Below are 20,039 nucleotides of genomic sequence, written 5' to 3'. Positions count from 1 at the left end.
CCCCTGCAGCCCCCACCCTGCTACCAAAATCTTGCCACGGAAACCCAGTACAACCTGTTTTAATTAGTGCTGTTGGAAAAACAGGCTGTATCAATACAGGTGAGACCCCTCTACTGTGGCTGTAATGCTACTTATGATTTAAAAGAGCTGCTTCTGTAGCGCAGGATTGTGCTACGCAGATGTATCTGATGTGGTGAACCTGCAGTTCCTGGTGGCTGGTCCACATAGAGTCACGTTCATCAGGGCATTTTGCTTTCAGCTTGAGATTACAGACCAATGTCATCAATGTCCTTAGCATTGTTTAAACTTTGCAAATATTGCTGGAGTACTTTGATATGTAAATATTGGTTGCAAGGTCTTCCTGTCCAGATTTAACAGCTATGTCTGTTGTAGTATCAAAGGAAAAAAAGTACATTGTTTTCATGTCAATATTGAGACTTTCATGGATGGAGAGAAAAGGAATTATTCATAGCTAAGTTTATATGCTGTATAAGGAATGTTTTGGGTTTTTTTTTTAGAAAGCTTTAAATCCTAATCTCTGGTGTCAAAGCGTAAAGGTGCATCATGTGTGCTCTGTGAGCCAGTTAGAGCTGATTTTGGTACTCTGCTGAACAGCATTGTTAGTGTTAACACTAATGAGTATTGTTAATGAATGTTCTCTTAGTGCTTTCTATGAGAGAGATAATGCCATCAATTAGTTGGGGGAAAAAACCACGAAGGGCAAAGGAATACTGAGTGCGTGAAAGTCTTTCAATTTGCTTTTGTTGTAACCTTTTTTTGTTATTTTTTCTGCTGCAAGGGTCATAATATTTATGGATTTGATCTGGAAGTGCTGCTTCAAAGAATTAATGTGTCCAAAGTCCCTCACTGGTCCAAGATAGGTCGACTGAGGAGGTCCAATATGCCAAAGCTTGGGGTAATAAGATTTCTCAAGTCTTTTAAGCCCCTTTATGTTGCGTGTGATTAAAAAGGAATTAATTTTGCTGAGGTATTGTAAATGTGACACTGATGTATTTTGACTGTTGGTCATGCTGGGTTTCATGTGTCCCAGATCAGAAACGGTAAGTGTTTATATGACTTTTATTACAGAAATAAGCTAAACTAATTTTCAAGTTGGGCTAATTTAGTTTATGTATCTCAACCAGATGATGATAATGACAGATTAATTACAGTAGTCTTTACTGTACCAGTCTTTGTCTGCTATAACTCTAAAATGAGAAAATGTAATTTTGGTTGATTGGTGAATCATCCCATAGAGAGCTGCTAAGTTAAGAATTCTGTAGTTCTTAGTATGTATTTGTTCAGAGGACAATGTATGAGGCTTGGAGTGCTGAAGTGCTGAACGTGGCCGTGTTTTTTGCCTGTTCCTGTCCAGCCTAGAGGCCACAATGAGTATTCTTGTGTGTGGTTTGTTCTGTGACTTTTTCATCCTGCTGTTAGTACAAAGAATGTCCTTGGAGGAAAAACAAAATACACACCCATGTTCTTGCTGGGACTATTCTAATTATTAAAGGTAAAAAAAAAAAGCATGATAGTTTAAGAATTAAGATCTAACTGAAAGATACCATGGATTCCTTTGAGGCATAATTATAAAGTTGGAGTATTAGAGTATTTAATGACCAACTGACTTGACTGAGTCTTATAAACATCGATTTTGGCTGGATGTTCTTTGTTAATGTTTGTATGTTTCATTTTGTTTGAGTTTTTTCTTTCCTTCTGTGATACGGTTAAGGGTCGAGGAGGGTTTGCTGAAAGGAATGCTGCCTGCGGTCGAATGATCTGTGATGTAGAAATTTCTGCTAAAGAATTAATCCGTTGCAAAAGTTACCATTTGTCTGAACTGGTCCGTCAGATTTTGAAAACAGAGAGGATAACAATTCTACCAGAGGAAATTCGAAATATGTACAGGTATGTTGCTGATGTGTGTTCTTAATCCTTCACTAGAAAGTAGAGGAGCTAGTTTCCCGGTATACAATTTTATGCTTGCTTATTTGATTTGTCGTGGAGATGCTGACTTAGCATACTGGTACTTGAAAAATAGAATATGTATTTATATTATTTATATATGATATTTATATAATATACAATGTAGTTAATATAATATTTAATATAATATATTTATATTCATAATATAACAGTATTTTATAATGTTTCAAGCTGCTGGTGGGTGGTGGCTTATTATGTCAGAAGAAAACTTATTTGTGAGAGCATTGGTTTAGATACGTTAATAGGATATGCAAGCTTGAGTTTTGGGTTGGGGTTTTTTGTGGTTTTTGGGTTTTTTTTCCCAATTAAATGAGCTTGCTATATAATTAAACACTGGTGTGCTACAGGTACCTTGTCTTCCATACAGCATATAGGTCTAAACTACTGCAGAGTACAAAGCAGGCTGATTTTACTTTACTAGTCCATCCCCCTTCTTTCCCCAGTGAGTCTCCTCACTTAATGTTCATGCTGGAAAACACCTGGACAGATGCCAAGTTCATTCTCCAGATCATGTGTGAGCTGAATGTTCTGCCACTGGCCCTTCAAATAACAAACATCTCTGGCAATGTCATGGTATATTTTTATTACTTCCCCCCTGCTCCATTGTCCCACAAGAACAATTCCATGTTTTCTGTGTTTGATTTGCTAGTTTTAATTTGTGAACACTAATTGAGAATATATGATGCTGTAAATTTTTTTCTGTGATAAGTGTGAGAGTTTGACAATCTAGTCAAGTAATAATGTGCAACTTTCATGAAAATACTGCATTTGAGTTTTGTGCATGGTGATGATACAGAATAATAGTAATGCTAGGTGAACTTCTAAATAGTTGAAGGATGTTGCGTAGTATATTTTTGTATGTCAGTGTTTTCTATGCTCTACTTTGAATTCTTCTTTTGCTCCTCTCTGTAGTCGAGGACAATGATGGGCGGGCGATCTGAACGTAATGAGTTCTTGCTACTTCATGCATTTCATGAAAAAGACTACATAGTGCCGGACAAACAAGTTTTTAAAAAGCCTCCACAGAAGCTGGTGGGTCCAGTTTTTCTCTTTCCAAGAATTTTTATTAAAAAGAAAAAAAAATTCTTCTCTCTTCTGTGTATTACTGTTCTGTGAGAGCACAGAACATGCATGCAATGCTTAATTCAAATTTTATGCTTAATTCAAATTTTTTTTTATTGAGTTGATAGTGGAGACATGTATGGTTTAAAGGGACAGTGTAACACCTTTTCCATTGTATCACAGATCTGTGGAAACTAAATTGCTCTTTCAGTTTAAAATTGAAATAAGCTAAGTACTTGGCTGTGTGGGGAAATAGTGAAGATGAAGAGAGTCTGTGTTGCTTAATAGATGCACATTTGCCGTACAGTTATTTTCCTCATGAACAGTATTTCAAGTATAATTTGTAAGGTGGGTGATTTGAGAATGTAGGTAAAATATCCAAGGATATTAAATAAAAAATTCCCCTGGATAATAACAGTTTAAATATATTTTTAGAGAGATCTATATGTTTGTTAGTAAACAAGTTAAGATTTGAGAATGTATTTGTATTTCAATATATATTGCTTTTCAGTTTTACTTTTAAATAAGTTCAACAGCAAATTCCAAAGCAGTAAGTTCTGCTGATTGTATTGTTGCATCAAAACAGTGCCGAAATTTTAAATGATTCAGAATAGCATTGGACAACTGGGAGAAAAATTCTTACTACAACAAAACAAATAACAAAATACTCTTTAGGTCAGTAATTGTATTTTTATTTGTTTCATTAAAGCCCAGCCATTATATTTCCAAAAACTACATTTTAATTGGACAGTAATAATTCTGGGCCATGAGTTGATTTTTTTCATAGTGTTGACTTTTACGGCCATCTAGAAAATGCATACTAGTGCCGTGTTGAATGATGAGAATTTCTTAAGGTCTTTTTGATCTCTTGTTGGTAGTTTGTTCCTATAGGAGTTGGTTTGAATGCTGTTTTGACATGTAGAGAGCTTTAATAAGGATCATGATGAAAACACCATGTTTTGCATGTAATTTAAAAGGAACTCTATGCACTGGCTCCCAATTTCATATTTGATTTGCCAAAAATAACTCCTTCAGCAGTGTAGAAATCTTGGAGACTAGATAATGACTTTTTTAAATGCCAAATGTAGGTGGATGAAGATGAAGATTTTGAAGATCAGAGTAAATCAAAAATAGGGAAAAAGAAAGCAGCATATGCTGGGGGCTTAGTCTTGGATCCCAAAGTCGGTAAGATGTGGCAATTTTCTCTCTTCCATGAAGTTAGAGACAGGTACGTTATATTAATCCCGATAGATCGCAATGAGCACCACCTGTGTCTTGGGGGAGTTTGTTGTTGCATGCAAGAAATTACTTACTATTGGGACGGGTTTTTTTCTTAGCTTTTTGTGAGACGATTATGGTCTTGCAAGGAGTTAGGACTGTATATCTGTGTATAGTTTTTTTAATGGACACGTAAGTTTTCTTTCAGTTTCTCCTCTATGTGGGGAAAACTGTACAAGTGTCCTATAGTAACACAGAAGCTATCTGTTCAACTCTGGTGAGTTAATGGGGTTGGATCGTTCCACTTCTGACAGCTTTCTATAATGGGTAGTGGTGCATCTCAACAACTACTTTAAGGGAAGTATGGTACAATGTATTACTGTCACTTAAATATTAATTGTGGAGTTGGATGACATCCTTAGGGAGACGGAGTAATTATGACTTTTGTTTTAAACTCTGTTTTAGGTTTTTATGACAAGTTTATTTTGCTTCTCGACTTCAACAGCTTGTACCCATCGATTATCCAGGAGTTTAACATCTGCTTTACTACAGTGCAGAGGCTGTCATCAGAAGCACAAAAAAGGGCAGAGGTTTGTATGCTTTAACTTGTGACTTAATGTACACTGTCTTAACTTCAGTGTGTTTTCTGTGAATCGGCTTGTTAAGAAACTGTTCTTTTCACCAAACTTTAATGTTTGGGATTTTTTCCCCTCTCTTACACTTAAAAAAAAAAGTGATTCTTGTTTAAAGATGCATCATACTAAGTTTTGGGTTGGGACTTTCTGAATGTTATATGTCTGTCATCTTCCTTTCAGTAATAACTCTTACAGAATCTTGGTGAGTTCTCACCCATCTAAATAAAATCTTGGTATCCTCATGAAACAAGACTTTCAATGAGGGTCTGTTGTCGCTTTTCAACCCTAGGTGGTCCTAGCAATTTCTGAGCCCCTTAACCAATTTCATCCTAACTTAGTAGAGGCTTCTTAAAGTTAAGTTGCCACAGAATTCATGCAAACATACCTGAATGAGGGAGACACAAGTCTCATGCTGCTGCCTGGGGGAAAGAATGCAATATGAGCTCAACCCTTATTAGACATCAGGAAAACTATCTGTGTGTCTTGGGGGTGAGTGTCAGGGCATGATACTGTGACTGTCAGCTGTGGAGCCAGCTTCATGGAAATTCATGCTGTTTAATACAACATTAAACTGTATTAAGCACAACTGAAAAACCTCCCGAAGGTGTAGTTCCACATACTGTTTTCTCAGCAGCTGTGTTGGCCATGGCTTATCTGTGGCTGCTTATTCTCATTTCCTCAGCTGTGCTGGTACAGTTCTTGGTGGAGCTGTGCTGTAAACTGAAGCAGTGAGCTGGTCAGGTCTAAAGGTTAAACCTGAGGCTTTTATTTTTAACTGGTGTCAGCTCACAGGTTGGAATTAGTGTGTTGTGAATAAGTAGTTATGGGACGTAGTTAGTTCCATAACAACTGAAATATCAGGACTGTAGCAGAAATGAGGAAAAAAGTATGTGGAACTCTGTCAGTAAGTTCCTCCAAACCCTCTGTGGATTTACCCTGCTTTCTTAAGTGTGCTTCAAACTGAAGCAGCTCATTTTTTTTTCTATCATGGTATGATATTTAATCAGGCTTTGGTGTCATTTCTTGTTATGGTTCTTCCCAGACTGCTTTACTAAACTTGCCAACTTCATAGTGTCTCTAATCACCCTTTCTTTGCCTCTTTCATTGTGCTTGAAATTTCTTTCCATTTTTGCTGCGCAACCATTTCTTCAGTTACACTAACAAGAAGAATGTGTGCTTTCTGTTAGGTTGCTGTTTTGCTATAATCAAGAGTTGCTTGGGGTGGAGTTTTCATTCTGTTGCTGTTGTTGATTTTTCCTTTGTCAGTTATCTTATTCAAGTATCAGTTCCACAGACCATGTGCTCCATTTTACAGTTCTGAACATCAGAAATACTTATGCAATAATAAAAAAAAGTTATTTTTCAGCACAGAAATAATTGCTTGTGTGTGTGCTTTTCTTTATATTTTTATGTCTACCTACATATACCTAAGAGAGAGTATGTGTATTTCATTTACCTGGATTTATATATATCCACAGGTACATATTTTATATATATTTAAAAATACACACGCATACATTAAAAAAAAAATCTTCCTGCTACTGGTCTGTGTCTCTCTTGGGTTTCTCCCAGGCAGAGATAGGCTTAGTCCCTGTCCCCCAGTGGAGACTAAGTAATATAGTTAAATACCACAAAAAAGCTTCTCATGCTGCTTATTCTAAACCGTGCCTTGGGTGCTCTGCAGGAGTAGATACAAGCTGTGTGGTTTTGTGGGGTTTTTTTCCAAGCTTTTCACTTAACACATTAAAATCTAAGCAAAGAAATGATAAGCAGTGGTGATCATTTGACAGGTTGAAGAAGAGGAAGAAATTCCAGAGCTTCCGGACCCATCTCTGGAAATGGGAGTTTTGCCTAAAGAAATCAGGAAACTGGTGGAGAGAAGGCGCCAAGTTAAGCAGTTAATGAAACAGCCAGATTTAAATCCTGACCTTTATTTACAGGTGTGTTTTACAGAGCTCCTTTGATTTTTCCTCCCACTCCCCTTAAGTGCCCTGATCAGCCTTGCAGAATAGGGATGATTAGTAGTAAGCAGTGATTGTAATGTTCTTTACTGGTAGCCTGTCATTGCTGCAGACTATATGAAAAGCTGTGAATGTAATTGTGAACATTAAGTTATGTTCTCTGTTGGCTATGGCTATATCATTTTTGCTGGTTATGTTTCTTTTCAGTATGATATCAGACAGAAAGCTTTGAAGCTCACTGCTAACAGTATGTATGGCTGCCTGGGATTTTCCTACAGCAGATTCTATGCCAAGCCTTTGGCTGCTTTGGTGACTCATAAAGGGAGAGAGGTAAGTCATTAAACAGGTTATACACACGTGTAAAAAGTGTGAATTTAAGTCACCTACTTTTTCATTGAATAGGAAAATGGTCTTGTTTTCAAACCTGCTTTTGTTTTCAGAACTGTAGTTTTTATTGTTCTTGTACTGCAGACATTGGAAAAAAATGAAACTGGAGTCCAGAAAAGAATCAAATGTCTCAAAAATTTTGAATTGAACTGCATAGTTTCAGTGGGCCAGATTATGGTGACAAAAAAAAAAATCAAGGCTGCTTTCACATTTTCTATGAATTTGCAGTTCTGCTTGATGGATTAGTCTTTGATTCAGTGGTATGCTTCAGCTTTGGATGAGCTTGTCTTTGACCAGTCTGTCCTGTGCCCTGGTCTGTTGAGTTCCTGAAACCCTAAAGTTTGTGACAGGGCTAATTAATCACATGGTGACAGTGGATTATGTATCAGGGCCTTATTTTCAGAAGCTGTTCCTTAAAGTGGAGCTTTGCATTACCCTCAAGAGGCCAGATTTTAAGAGTTGCTTTTAGCTTTATAGGCAAAACTACTTTTGCTGTTGGATAGGATGGCAGCTGAATGCAGACCACATCAGTTTGGTCCTAGTGGGAAAAATAATCGTTAAAGATCCAAAACGTACCACTGATATACAGCGTCTTAGAACACATTTTTTCATGACACTTCATCTTAGTTCTTTATAGAAGAGAATACCAAGCAGGAATCTGCAAAGGTGTGAGGAACAGACATGACAGGATGGCTGGTCAACATTTAGTTGAGCAAGGAGATGGATGAGTTCTCGTCTGTTTAGAGGCACATACTTCCTGTGACGTCAGGGCACAGCTCTCCTTGCTGTGGACCACCCAATGCACTGAAAGTCCATTTACAACCCCCAACTGATGTGCATAGGGGCATTTTGTTTCCAATAACACATCTTTGTTTTTAGAAGTATGCCCTTCTAAACAGTTCTCTAAAGATAACCCCACGTTTGCTGTCCTCCCAATTGATGTAACCAGTATGTTTAACCTTATGCACATGTTTAACTAGGAAAACATTTCCAGGTTTGATAACTATAAGTGTGCTATTCATCTGTGTGAATTAAAAAGTTGATGTTTCCTTTGAGGAAGTGGTATCTTTTTTTGTTTTAAGATTCTGATGTATTTCTCTACAAGGTTGACATGAAAAGCAGCTGAGTATCATAGCTTTATGTTTTCTAGCAGTATTTTACAAATAATGAGCTTGACTTTTGGGGTTTTTTATGATCTCCATTAGTCATATGGAGCACCTGTCACAAACTGGGTATTGTACGGGTACTTGAGCTTTTGGGCTCTGTAAGGGGGGAAAATACTTTTTGTTTGCACATAGAGTTTATTCCAATTGTCTGTGACTTAGCTGTTATGAGGTAATGGTGCATGAAATTCTGGTGTTCCTGCATTATGTTCCAAAGTGATGGTGGAATGGGAAAAACCTAAATAGGTGGTACAGGATGTGTTAGGGAGCACTTTGAGACACTTTGTCTTACATAGTTGATTTTTGATTGGAAAGGATTTCTTACCTCTTAAATTCTGGTGGTGCTAGACCTGGGCTTGCATCTGCCAAGCCTTTGCACACATTTGAATCTCCAGTTTTGTAGTTGCTCTGAGTTTGGGGAAAAAGTTAATACCTATGGCACAGTGTTGCCTGAAAGTGTGTTGTACCCACTGCAGGTCTAAAAGTTCCTCTATGAAATGGGGCTGCTGGAAGCACAGCAGAGAGGTGCCAAGGAAAGTCTGTGGGAGCTGGGCTGCATCCGGCAGCAGTAGTGCTGAACTCAGTGGGGCATTAACTGTCTTGGTAGGTCTCTTCTGTGCAGTACAGCACCTCCTGTAGAGCTAAAACTATCTCCCTCCGCCCCCATTCCCTGGGGTAGATTAGTATTCATTACTCTGGATACTGTGGAGAAGACAAACTTTTGAAAATCTGAGAATTTTTCAGGATGATCTGTAATTTTGTGCTTCTGTGTGAAGTATGATAGAGTCTGATGAAATACACTGTATATGCTGTGTTTTGAAAACTTGCATTTTTAGGTAGGTAGTCAATAAATACATAAAGCTTTATTAGTTCCTTATTTCTTGAAGAGTAGTTTTTGCCAGAAAAGATGACACAAGAGGACACCTTAATTTTCTGGATTTTTTTAAGTTGAAATATTTAATCCGGAGAAATACTACTTTAAAATTTTACATTAGTCTTTCTATTCATAGGTTTCCTCTTACCACTAAATGCTAATATAAAAGAGGTGGATGTTAAGTATCGGGAGATTTGGGTTCTCTATATGAAAAGGTTAATTAAAAGATAACTGTTACTGAAAAATATTACTGGTCTAAATTTAAATGACCTTTTCTGATGACCAGTAATTGATACCTATTTTTTGTTTGTTTTTTTTTTTTTTACTGTTGTGGAGGGGACATGAGTAAACGCAGGTAGGCTTGTAGATGTCGAAGCAGGAGAAATACTGTGTGGGATGAAACCCCAGTATTTGCACTAACACAATTACAGCTCAATCGTAAGTCTTAGAATAATTGGAAGTGGGAAATATATATTTCAAGTTGAAGAAGTTCTTGAAGCTCATTATAGCATTAAGTTTTAACATAGCTGAGAGAAAATCAGTTTTCATGACTTCTGTAAATTGCTGCTTTCTAATTGTGTGACTGAAGACCTTTTCACTGAAGCTGTAGGAAGACTGAGTACTGCAAGCGTCTGACGCCGAGTGCTATGTGCTACCTCTCGTGGGCTGTAACTTCTTTTTGTGGTTTGGTGATGCCAATGCACTAAAAGTAGTGGAGCTGCCATGGGGTCCTTTATGGTGACTAAAAATTCTTGTAATTACAGATTGCCGTTTAAAAAGCTTGTTTATAGCTGTGCTAGTGTTTGACATGTTCGCTTCACTTTGGCAGAAGTATTAAATATGACGTGGAAAGGCCATTTATAAAGCCAGATCATGGCGCTAGGACAGAGTGTAATCTGTAAGAGCTCTGTTCTCTTCAGTCAGCTCTCGCGAGATAGGCACTAGTACCTCGCCTTTTTTGACCTTAAGATGTGCAGTAGAAACGTAGCAAAGCCTTACAGCTCCGGTCGTATGGAGGCTGGGTCCAGCAGAGATTAGCGTGTGGCGTTCCAAGGAACGAGGCGTAATTTATGTGGCTGGTGTAGTCGTGGTAGTGAGTTTTCAGTAGATGGCGATAGAGACCTTGAGATCATTAATCAATTAAGACTTTTCATTTTGATCACAGTGTTTTAGATGTTGACTATAAGTAGTTGACTGTATGTAGTATAGACTCGTTTTTCAAATGGGTCTTCCTTGTTTATTTTTTCAGTTGGGGGTAATCGCTAGCAGGGAAGATGGGGGATAGCAGTGTGATTTTGTCAGAATTTAGTGTATTGTATATCACAGGCAGACTGATTAAAAGTTTCAGTGTATTTTCGAAGAAAAAAAGGGCAAAAATTTGGGGTGGGAGGGAGTTAAAACTATAGCTCAGATCTTCCTGACCTTTTCGGAAAATGTAATGTTTTCCTGTTTTGAACATTAGAAATGCATCATTTCTTGTTCTTACAACAAATTAAAAAAAAAATTCTTTCTGCATTTGCAATACAAATGTTACATTATTGACCTGGAATGTGTTAAAAGGATTCCTGGACACCCCCCACACCCCCAGTGTTACTAAGCATTTGCTTGCATTGCTCTTGTTGTAACTACAGCAGTTGCTTGCATGGAAAAGTAATAGGAAAATATTTAATGTATTTTTAGCTGTCCTTTAATGTAATTTAACAACTGGAAACAAGATGAGTCGGTGTTGTACAACCAGCCAGCTCTGCACTAGCAGGCACTGTAAGGTCATGCCTTTCTAGCTTCTTTAAAGGACAAGTCTTTTGATGAAGTGTCAGTTGTCTGATTTCTCAAATGCAGGATTCCCTCTGCTGCAGGATTTTCCTACAAGACAGCAAAGTTGTTGAGAGAATTTTATCTGTAGGCAGCTTGGTTGTTAATGGCTGTCACTCAAAGCTGAGGCCTTTTCCAGGCACTTGCTTTTTTCCATGTTGTTTTTCATTGTTGCATATTTTTGCCCAAGCAGGTAGAAAACTTGCCTTTGAAAGGAAAAAGAACACATTTGCTGTTTGCAGCGGTATTAACAGGTAGATCTAGTGTTACAGTATGCAAAATAAAAGAGGCAATTGGGTTAATTCCAACTTTCTCATTCAGATCCTTTAGATACATTCTCCATTAATGATTAGTTTAAGGCCCTGGCAGTCAAAAGGAGAGAATAAAAGCATGTTATTTATGCAGTCTGGGAAAAGAATGGGTGAGGGAGGAGAAAGATGAAGTGGAGAAAGATGAGCTCATTTTAAAAAAATTAAGCAAGGGTAGGTAAGCGGGTTAATGGCCATCTATTGTAATTGTCTTCTGTAAGAAATCCAGGCATCTCTTTTGTCGCAATTTTTTTTTGTCTTGTTCATCGAGGGAAATTGATCATCAGCTACTTTCTCGTAATTGCACCTAAAGCATTGGTTATACAGTCTGCAAGAGTTGTCATGTGGATGGGGCTACTGTCAGGCTCCTGGTTTCTTCCATGTTGTAGTATAGAAGAAAGGGGATTGTGAAAGGAGGGAAAGGAGCTTCCTAAAGTCTCGTATAAGCGTGCTGTCTATATTTAAACAAGGAATACAATTATCACCATAACATTTTTGGAAGACATGGAGCTTGATGGCAAAAGGCTAGGCAAAGAGTTTCTTAATTACTTTTTAATATAAAAATGGCAAACTGAAAGCTTGTGAAAAATAGTGCTAAATTGTTGCAATGTCCCTAAATGGAAACTGTTGGGGTCATTGTTGGTAAATTTATCATTATGTATGCAGTTGTGAGCCAGTGAAGAAGCTATGTATGTTATTCTGCATCCTAATATCCAAAATGAGTTAGAATAGACATCTCAAAGGAGGCTGCTTACAATCTGAAAATGTGAACTGAGTACCAAGTAGTAGAAAAATTATGGAACATTTTAACATTAGTTGAAATATTATTATTGTTAGTCGAGTGTGTGAGATGACATCTGGTCTGATAAAGACTTTTGCATCTCCAAGGAGAGGAAATGAAACATTTAAATTAAGAAGAACGGCCAGAATATTTTGGATGAGGAGGAAATTAGTCTGGAGGGGGAAAAAAAAAATTATTTTGTGTGGTGTGGGTTTTTTCCACTGGACGAAAAGGTTTTATTTAATGGATATTCACTGAGAAATGTTTAGTAAGATGTATCAGATTGGGATTGATTGTACAGCAAGTCAGACAAATAGAGAGACTTTATTTTTTGACTGCTTATTTTAAGACTGTGCCATCATGAGAGGTGTGGTGCCTCTTACTTCCTGACTACTGACTTCTTTGGATGGGTTATAGCAATTGCATGGCCCCATGGTGGGATGGATCAGCCTGGTGGATCAGATCTGAGTTGAAAACTAACTCAAGAGGAAAACCAAATTGATTTTTGTTGGATCAATGACTTAATGACTCACTGCATGCTCTTAGAGCTGGCCCAAAGGAGTTTGGAAAATGGGCCAGGGTCATGAGATATAAGGGGTCAGGCATGACCAGCCTGTTTTCAGCTCACACCTGACTGAAACTGTAGGATTAGTGTTAATAGGATGAACATGTTGGGGTTTTGTTTGTTGTTTTCCTTCTGTACTTTTTTTTTCTTATGGGTTCCTGTCTTGTGTTTTTGTTCCTATCTTGCTAAAATCACAGATTTTGCTTGATTCATATCTTAACTTGGCTAATTAGCGAACAACAAGTTACTCCTCACCCAAAATTGTGGTAAAACTGAAAACCAGAGTACTGGAAGACCTTAAAGAGCAAGGTCTCTGGCACATTCTCTGTACCTGAAATGTAACAGGACGACCCCTTGTAGAAACCGTATGTGTTAGGTAGAGGGCTGATACCTCTGGATCAGGAGAGGTAGAAATGTATGTCTATATGCGGTGGCAGCAGAAGAGACTCTCAGGTGTGCGGTAAAATATTGCGGAATCCACCTGCACCCTGCAACCCCCAAAGTTTGCCATGCTTCAGCTTTAGAATAACTGAAGAAATCCTTTAATCCTACCTGGAATACTGTAGGAATTTTGAGATTCAAAAGACAGCGATCCTTTCATGGTTCTCTTCTTCAGATAGATGATATAGAGATGCCTCATAAAAGGGAGATACAGGAGCTTCACCATGAAGGTGAGAGCTTTTGCAATATCACACTGCCATTTGTAAACTGTTTAGGTTCTGCTTTCAAACAAATTCATTTTTCAATACCCACTTTTCAGGTTGGAATACACAAATGCTAACTGCTGTCTTAATGTTTTTTACCAGTCTGTATATTTGTTAGCACTAGAAGTCTTTGAAGTATGTGTTTTCGCAGTACATTAGTTGCTTGCCAAAAAATATTTCAGTTTTTGAGACGGAAGTTGTTCTTCAGGGTCTTATTGCCTCACTTATTTGTCTCATGTCTTAAATTGGATGTTGGCTTGTTCTAGAAACCGTGGGTTTGGATACCTAGATGGTAATAAAGTTTTCAAAATACAAGAGACTTCAAAATAAGGCGCGGGAATAATTTTCCTTTTCAAGCACTGTTCCAAAGAGTATAGAATAATGATCTAACTGAAGTGTCTGTCTCCCACGAGACTTAAATAAATATTCATACTGTCCTTCAAAGATATGACATCTTGATCTCATAATCAGAAGGTTTCATGTAGTTCCTGGGAACGTTGCCCACTGTGCAAAAGCTCACTTGTACAACAGACTATATTAGAAGCTTTTTGCTCTATCCACAATTACATGATCTATTCTTTATTCTCCTGCGTGAATACTCATTTGAGCCTACTAGATCTGCTGTTTTCAGGTACTGATTTAAGGGTAGTGATGATACTCCTCTGACGTATAGGGAGAGGCTGAGATCCGAGTTCCTTCAGTCTGGAGAAAAAATTTAAGGATGGAATTAATTGTGGTCTTCAACAACTTAATGGGGGCTATCAAGAAGTCAGACTCTTCGCAGAGATGCCCAGCCTTGCACCAGGCAGCTCTAGCCCTGTCTTTGGGAGGAGGTTGGGTTAGATGATGTCCAGAGATCACTTCGAACAAAAATTGTTTTATGACCATTAGTTCAGCAGTTCCTTTAACTCACACTCAGATTTATCGCCAAGGTTGGCTAGATCCAACAGATGCAAGAGTAGCAACCTGTCATTTGAAGTGAAGAAAACCAGAAGGATGAAGACATTTCAGCAGTGACACTTGTCTTACCAGGCTGTTTTGATTTCAAAGGTAAAAAAAAATAAAAATCTTTGCTCCAAGTACTTCGAATGCAGGTTTTGCTGTGTAGATCAGGTTGTGTGGTCTCTTGCATGTATGTCCTTTCACTGGGCCTGTGCCAAGATTCATTGGCTTAATTTAGAAGATATGCATGAAGGGCTTATGCTATTTTCAGCATTGAAATATACTTATGAGACACATGAAACAGTTTGTTCAAGACCTTTATTTATCTGGGGAAAGTGGACTGCTGCAGGTACAATACCTTGTAAGGATGCAGGAGATCTTGGTGGGCAACATCAAGAATTTTTTTTAGGACAAAGCATTCTTGAAAAGTAGACGTAGCTTAATGAGCTGGGGCATACCTGATGCAGATCTCTTAATGTAAACAAGCAACGTTAGAAGCAAGGAAAGCTGTAAGTCTGGCATATAGCTTAACCTAATTTGTTCAGACTTCCTTAGTACTAGAAAGAGGGCAGCGTCAAAGCTGGATGAAATAAATTCCCCCCAAATTTTAGAGTGTGATAGGTGATTGAAAGGCATGTAAAAGTTTAACTTATGCTTGCTTTCTCTGTTAGCTTTCCTTCCAGTGGTTATATGTAATATAATGCAGGAGATGTTGCTGGTGGTAGCGTTGTCTTTAGCTTCAGGCTATGCCCTTTATCCCACTTACAGGGTAAGGTTTCAGGGAGTAGGATTAAATTATATATGTTGATACCTGCTCTGCAATTCGATACTTGGTGCCTTTGCTGATTTGAGCCACTAGAAAGAGTTGCTCCATAAAATCCTATTTCAACACTTGGATTAGTAAAAAACAAAAATTAATAAAAAATTAATTAAAAAAAAAATCCTGTTCCCTTTACCTTTCATGTTGAGTCTTTTATGTTTTCATATGTTCTAACTGACAGACTTTAAAAAGAGCAAGAATTAGGTTTTTAGGCTGTTGGGGGTGGGAAGTGATTCCCACTTGTGTCACTGAAATGCAGTGCTCATCAAGCAGTGCTCATCAAAAATGGCGAATGTCGAAATGTCATTTGAACCTTACTGCAGAGATTAGTCCCTGGCAGTCATTTCTATGGAAGCTTGTGCTAGTCTTGGTGATTGCATGAGACTGGAGAAACTCAAAATTTTTTTAATGATGGTTGGTAAGCCCTGACCTTAAGGGGGGCGGGGGCGGGGAAAGGTTCTTTTGACATGTAGCCTTTATGAATGATGATTCCTGGTTCCTTTTGAGATAGGAGCAGACAGCCATAGCCAACCAGTTGGATGACTGATTTGTCTCAGATTGATGATGCCTTGTTAAGTTAGTATTTTTTTTTCTAATTACTTGCCTTGTTTATGAAACAGACCAGAAGTTGGTGAGTTTAAACTATTGGAAGCTGTCAAAAACAGGACTGTCATAATCTGCTTTGCTGAAAGTTCAGGGTCATGTTTCCTGAAATGCCTGGGTAAGAAGGGTTTCTGTGATAGAGCTATAGATGACCTCAGGGTACAAACACTTTTTTTTCTTTTTTTTTTTTTTTTTAATCCAAGGAAAGTGAATCTGCAGAACAGTTGCCAAGGAGAAGGATAACTATGGTATACATGGGCAGTTTTGCCCTTCAGTTTGGTACTCTGAATTTTTCTCTCTGTGGCTTCAGTCTATTAGGCAATACCACAGTTGGCACACTAATAATTTATTTTCTATTTTCTCTGATTAACTCCAGTGTTTACTTCAATCTCCTTCCTTGATACTTTTAATTTTACTGGCATAGCAAACTGTCACAGCCTTTGTTGCACTGTAATTTGGAACTGGCATGTGGAAGACTGCCACAAAACCACAGGGACGTCTCAGCCCTGTGCTCAAGTGTACTGCAACCTTCCTGTTGGTTTTGCTCTGGCTGGAATTTTACTTGTTGAATCTAGAACTTCCTTGGCTGTACCCTTTGATTTTTGAACAACCCAGCTGTAAGTGAATGACAGCTGATGTTTTGGTTTTCATGTGACCTCCTTAATTTCTCCTCTTTCTCCTCTCTGTTTCCCTCTGAACTCAGCATCATCAGCATCTTTGAACTTAGGCAAATACCATTTTTGTATTTGCTTGTTTCTTTGATTCGTAATAGCTCCTCTGCCTCGATGTTCTAAGGTGTATGATATAATACCTGGGGTGGTTGGTTTTCTTTTTTTTTCCCCCAATGCATAACTTCATATTTTTCAACTTGCAGTTAAAATTTGTCATCCTGGAGCTAAAGAAAAATCAATGAGAAGCCTGTACTTATACTGAGAACCCCTGCAGAAAGCTTTGATTAGAGAAAAGCTTTAGATCTGACTCTTACACACAATTGTCCATCAGGTGGCCAGTCATTTTGGCATGTACTACTGTATACGACAGATGCTAGAGATGGAAAAAGGTCTATGACATCATGTAGTTCATCTTCCAAAGTATGTATACAGTTACTTCAGCAGATACACAACTCATCATGTTTATTCTTTTTGTTGAAGACTGTTATCCTTCAAGAAGCCACGTCTAATTTTAATTTTGGCATGGTTTTTGATCTTGTTGCTTTTTATGATCACTAATTTTTAATAGATTTAAGGATGGAAGATGAGCCTACCTTCAGTAGGAATGCGTTAATTGACAGGTGTCCTGAAGTTCCACGTTCCTGGCAGTGGTCCAGGATGACAGAGCAGTAATGATTTAGAAACTGCCATTCCTTCCTGGCGAAAGGATTGGAGGAAATCTGTGAAGTTATTAACTACTACTCGCTTCTAACAGATTGTGAGAAGATCATTATGGCATCTAATTAGTTGAGATTACCTCCTTTATGCAGAATGTTTGGGGTTTTTTTTAAATTCCTTTGCATGCTGTCTTACGGCTCGCACTGATTTTTTTTTTTTTTTCTTCTCTTCCTTTTAATGTTCTGGATGGTTACTCTGAGGCTTTGAGTAAGGGATCATGTTCCTATCTCTGTATGGTGTAATTAGTACAGCTATTTAAATGTTATCTGGAACCCATTTACCCTAGCTGTCAGTTGCTGCTTAGTTCAGTGGAAGTGCTTTTATGTAAATCACAGAACAATACTTCTGACTTGTAACAAGATTGGGCTGAATTTAAGGTACTGAAACACTTCAACCTGGAATAAAATGTCTTGCTGAATCAAGGGTAGAAGGTTATAAAAGCTGACACTTTTTAAAAGTGTATTATGCTGACATATGTATATGTAGAAATTGAATTAGCTGCGATAACTCCTACAGTGGGAAACTTCCCACTCATTTTAAAAAATTTAGGGAAAAGCTGGCACACATGACATTTTCCTCCCAATTTGCACGCTGTTTAGTTTGGACCAATGTTCCTTGGTATCTTTTTACAGTAGGCTGCAATTTCAGCGGTTCTCTAAGAATATTTGGAATTGATGCTTGATGGGGAGGGGGGCAGATGCTTTCCTTTTACTCCCTTCCAAGTAATTTCCTAATGGAAGTGGTTTCTTCTATGGCTAGGGGATATTTGCACTTCATATGGATCTAATGGCATTCTTGATGATTTTGATTGCTCTTAAGCTTCTGTGAAAGTTTCTGTCCTAGTCTTGGCTTACTTCATAACTACATAACAAATAGGAATTTTTTTCTTCCATTCAAATAAAAACAGCCCTTCCTTCCCCCCTCCCCCCTTCTTTAATACACAGACCTTTTGCCATCTGATACTTCAGTGGTGGATCTTGAACTTTGATTTGATTATTCAAATATTTCAATGAAATAATTATGAAAGTATCTCATCTTTCATATATGAGCAAGTCATCTAGTTTTCTTTTTTTCCCCAGAAAGATGGGCTTCTGACGTGCTGACCAAGGCAAGATTAATAAATTGTGGCTTTTGTTTGTGTCTCTGTTTTCAGCTTGGAGTGTAAGCTTGTGTCACTTTGCTCTGTCATAAATACTGTGTTAAATTACAGCAATTTTTTTTAAGAAACTGTTTGATTTTTTGCCAGGGATTCCTGAGGCATCTAGTAATAGTTTCAGGGATCCTATTCCTTCTCTGAAAATCAGTGCCAATTTTGGACTGTGCAGCTGTCCCAGTTTCCTTTTCATTAATTCTCACTGTAGGAATAAATGTTTGTTGTCTGATGTTTATTATATTAGCTTATTTAAAGTCAGCTATTTCCTTCCCCACATGGGTCGTGCTTCACTCCCCCTCCCCCCCCCAATTTGCTTCTTAAAATGAAAAAAGGAATAGATCTGACAGAAGAGATCTGGATGGTAAAGCAGTATGGAGTGGCATTTATTTGACTATTCCAGAAATGATCCTTCTGTTATTCCATACAGTACTGCATAGCTTTCGGCTCAGCTGGTCTGCATAATAGGGGAGAGCCTCCCTGCTAAGCCAAGCAACTCCTTTTTGCTTCGAAGAGCATGTAAGGTATGCATGGTGGTAGATTAGCACAATTATCAAGTATCAGTACTGACTTAGTATTTGTCCCTGGCCTTTTCCATCTTAACTTAAGGAAAGCCTGTTTTGTGACTGTCTGTCTGCCCGCCCCTCTCTCTGAGAGGAACTGGGGTTAATGGTTTATTAATAGTTTGTGTTGTATGTAGAACATCACAGACTTGCTACATGCTCTTGACTTAAGGGATTTTTTGCAATTTTATATACATGCTGTTTCTTTCACTGTTTAAGCTCTTCAGCGTATGAAGAGCTAACGAAGCAGGCATCATTAATGGTGTTTGGATTTTTATGGTATGATAATTTTTTCTTAAATAAAAAACCCCTACACAATCTTTTTGCATGCTTCGCATAACATGAATAACATGGAGGTATGGGTTTTGTCTTTAATTTTCAATATTTGTGTCATGGCCAGTAGTTGTTTTAGGACTACAGTTATCCACCATAAAGAGACCAGTGACTTGCACTTGTTCCACGAAAGGAAGAGTTGGTGCTCTCTGAGATTCTGAGCCATTGCAGTGAATGCTGGGGGAGATGGAGTTTGGGAAAAGCTGAACCAACGTGTATACCCATAATGAGAGAAGTCCTTTACGTGTTTTGCTTTTACCTGCTTTTTAAATGCAATGGGCACGGGTACTTAAATGTTAAGTCAGCTATACTTAAAGTGTTTGGAAAAGAGTAACATGAGCTGCAAACAGATTTTCCTAGACAGCAAGTAATTAATTTCCTTTTTATTATTTTATTTCTGTTTTCCTCTTTCCTGTCTTCCATGTTTCTTCCCAAACAAGTACTGAATCATCCCTTTTGGTGTGTGCTTACTTGGGGATGGGGGTGGAATGAAGGGAGGAGGGTAGTTTGAGGAGAACAGTTGTCCAAAAATACTAGCAGCTTCTCTGATAACTGCGGAGCCTTGAAGTTAAAGCCTAGGGGAGAAGCATGAAAATTACTTTTACCTCAGCACTTAGTTCAGTCAGCGTGTTAAGAAGTTGACTGTCAAGAATAAAACAACATCATCTGGAGAATATAGCTATGGGTCTTCAAGACATAAAAATAACCTGGAAACACCAAATGCTCAGAACTGATAAAGAGAAGTACTGCATCACACTGGAGGGCAAGTAACCTTGTCTGTGCG

At 38.0% G+C, this 20,039-nt stretch overlaps 1 protein-coding gene across 1 annotated transcript in view; it reads left to right on the top strand.

Moving 5' to 3' along the window:
- POLA1 (DNA polymerase alpha 1, catalytic subunit) overlaps positions 1 to 20,039 on the top strand; it is a gene marked incomplete at both ends in the record, with an annotated part of 209,080 nt that overhangs the window by 31,007 nt on the left and 158,034 nt on the right. The window contains 8 exons of the mRNA XM_082004557.1: positions 800 to 916; positions 1,733 to 1,908; positions 2,430 to 2,559; positions 2,899 to 3,018; positions 4,137 to 4,233; positions 4,732 to 4,856; positions 6,692 to 6,841; positions 7,070 to 7,192. Coding sequence (XP_081860683.1) covers positions 800 to 916; positions 1,733 to 1,908; positions 2,430 to 2,559; positions 2,899 to 3,018; positions 4,137 to 4,233; positions 4,732 to 4,856; positions 6,692 to 6,841; positions 7,070 to 7,192 — 1,038 coding nt within the window. The remainder of the gene's footprint in view (positions 1 to 799; positions 917 to 1,732; positions 1,909 to 2,429; positions 2,560 to 2,898; positions 3,019 to 4,136; positions 4,234 to 4,731; positions 4,857 to 6,691; positions 6,842 to 7,069; positions 7,193 to 20,039) is intronic.

Source organism: Phaethon aethereus (assembly GCF_964289735.1).
Source record: "Phaethon aethereus genome assembly, chromosome: 1".
Classification (NCBI taxonomy): domain Eukaryota; kingdom Metazoa; phylum Chordata; class Aves; order Phaethontiformes; family Phaethontidae; genus Phaethon; species Phaethon aethereus.
The sequence above is the reverse complement of the archived record's forward strand: the minus strand, read 5'-3'. Positions and strand labels throughout refer to the sequence as shown.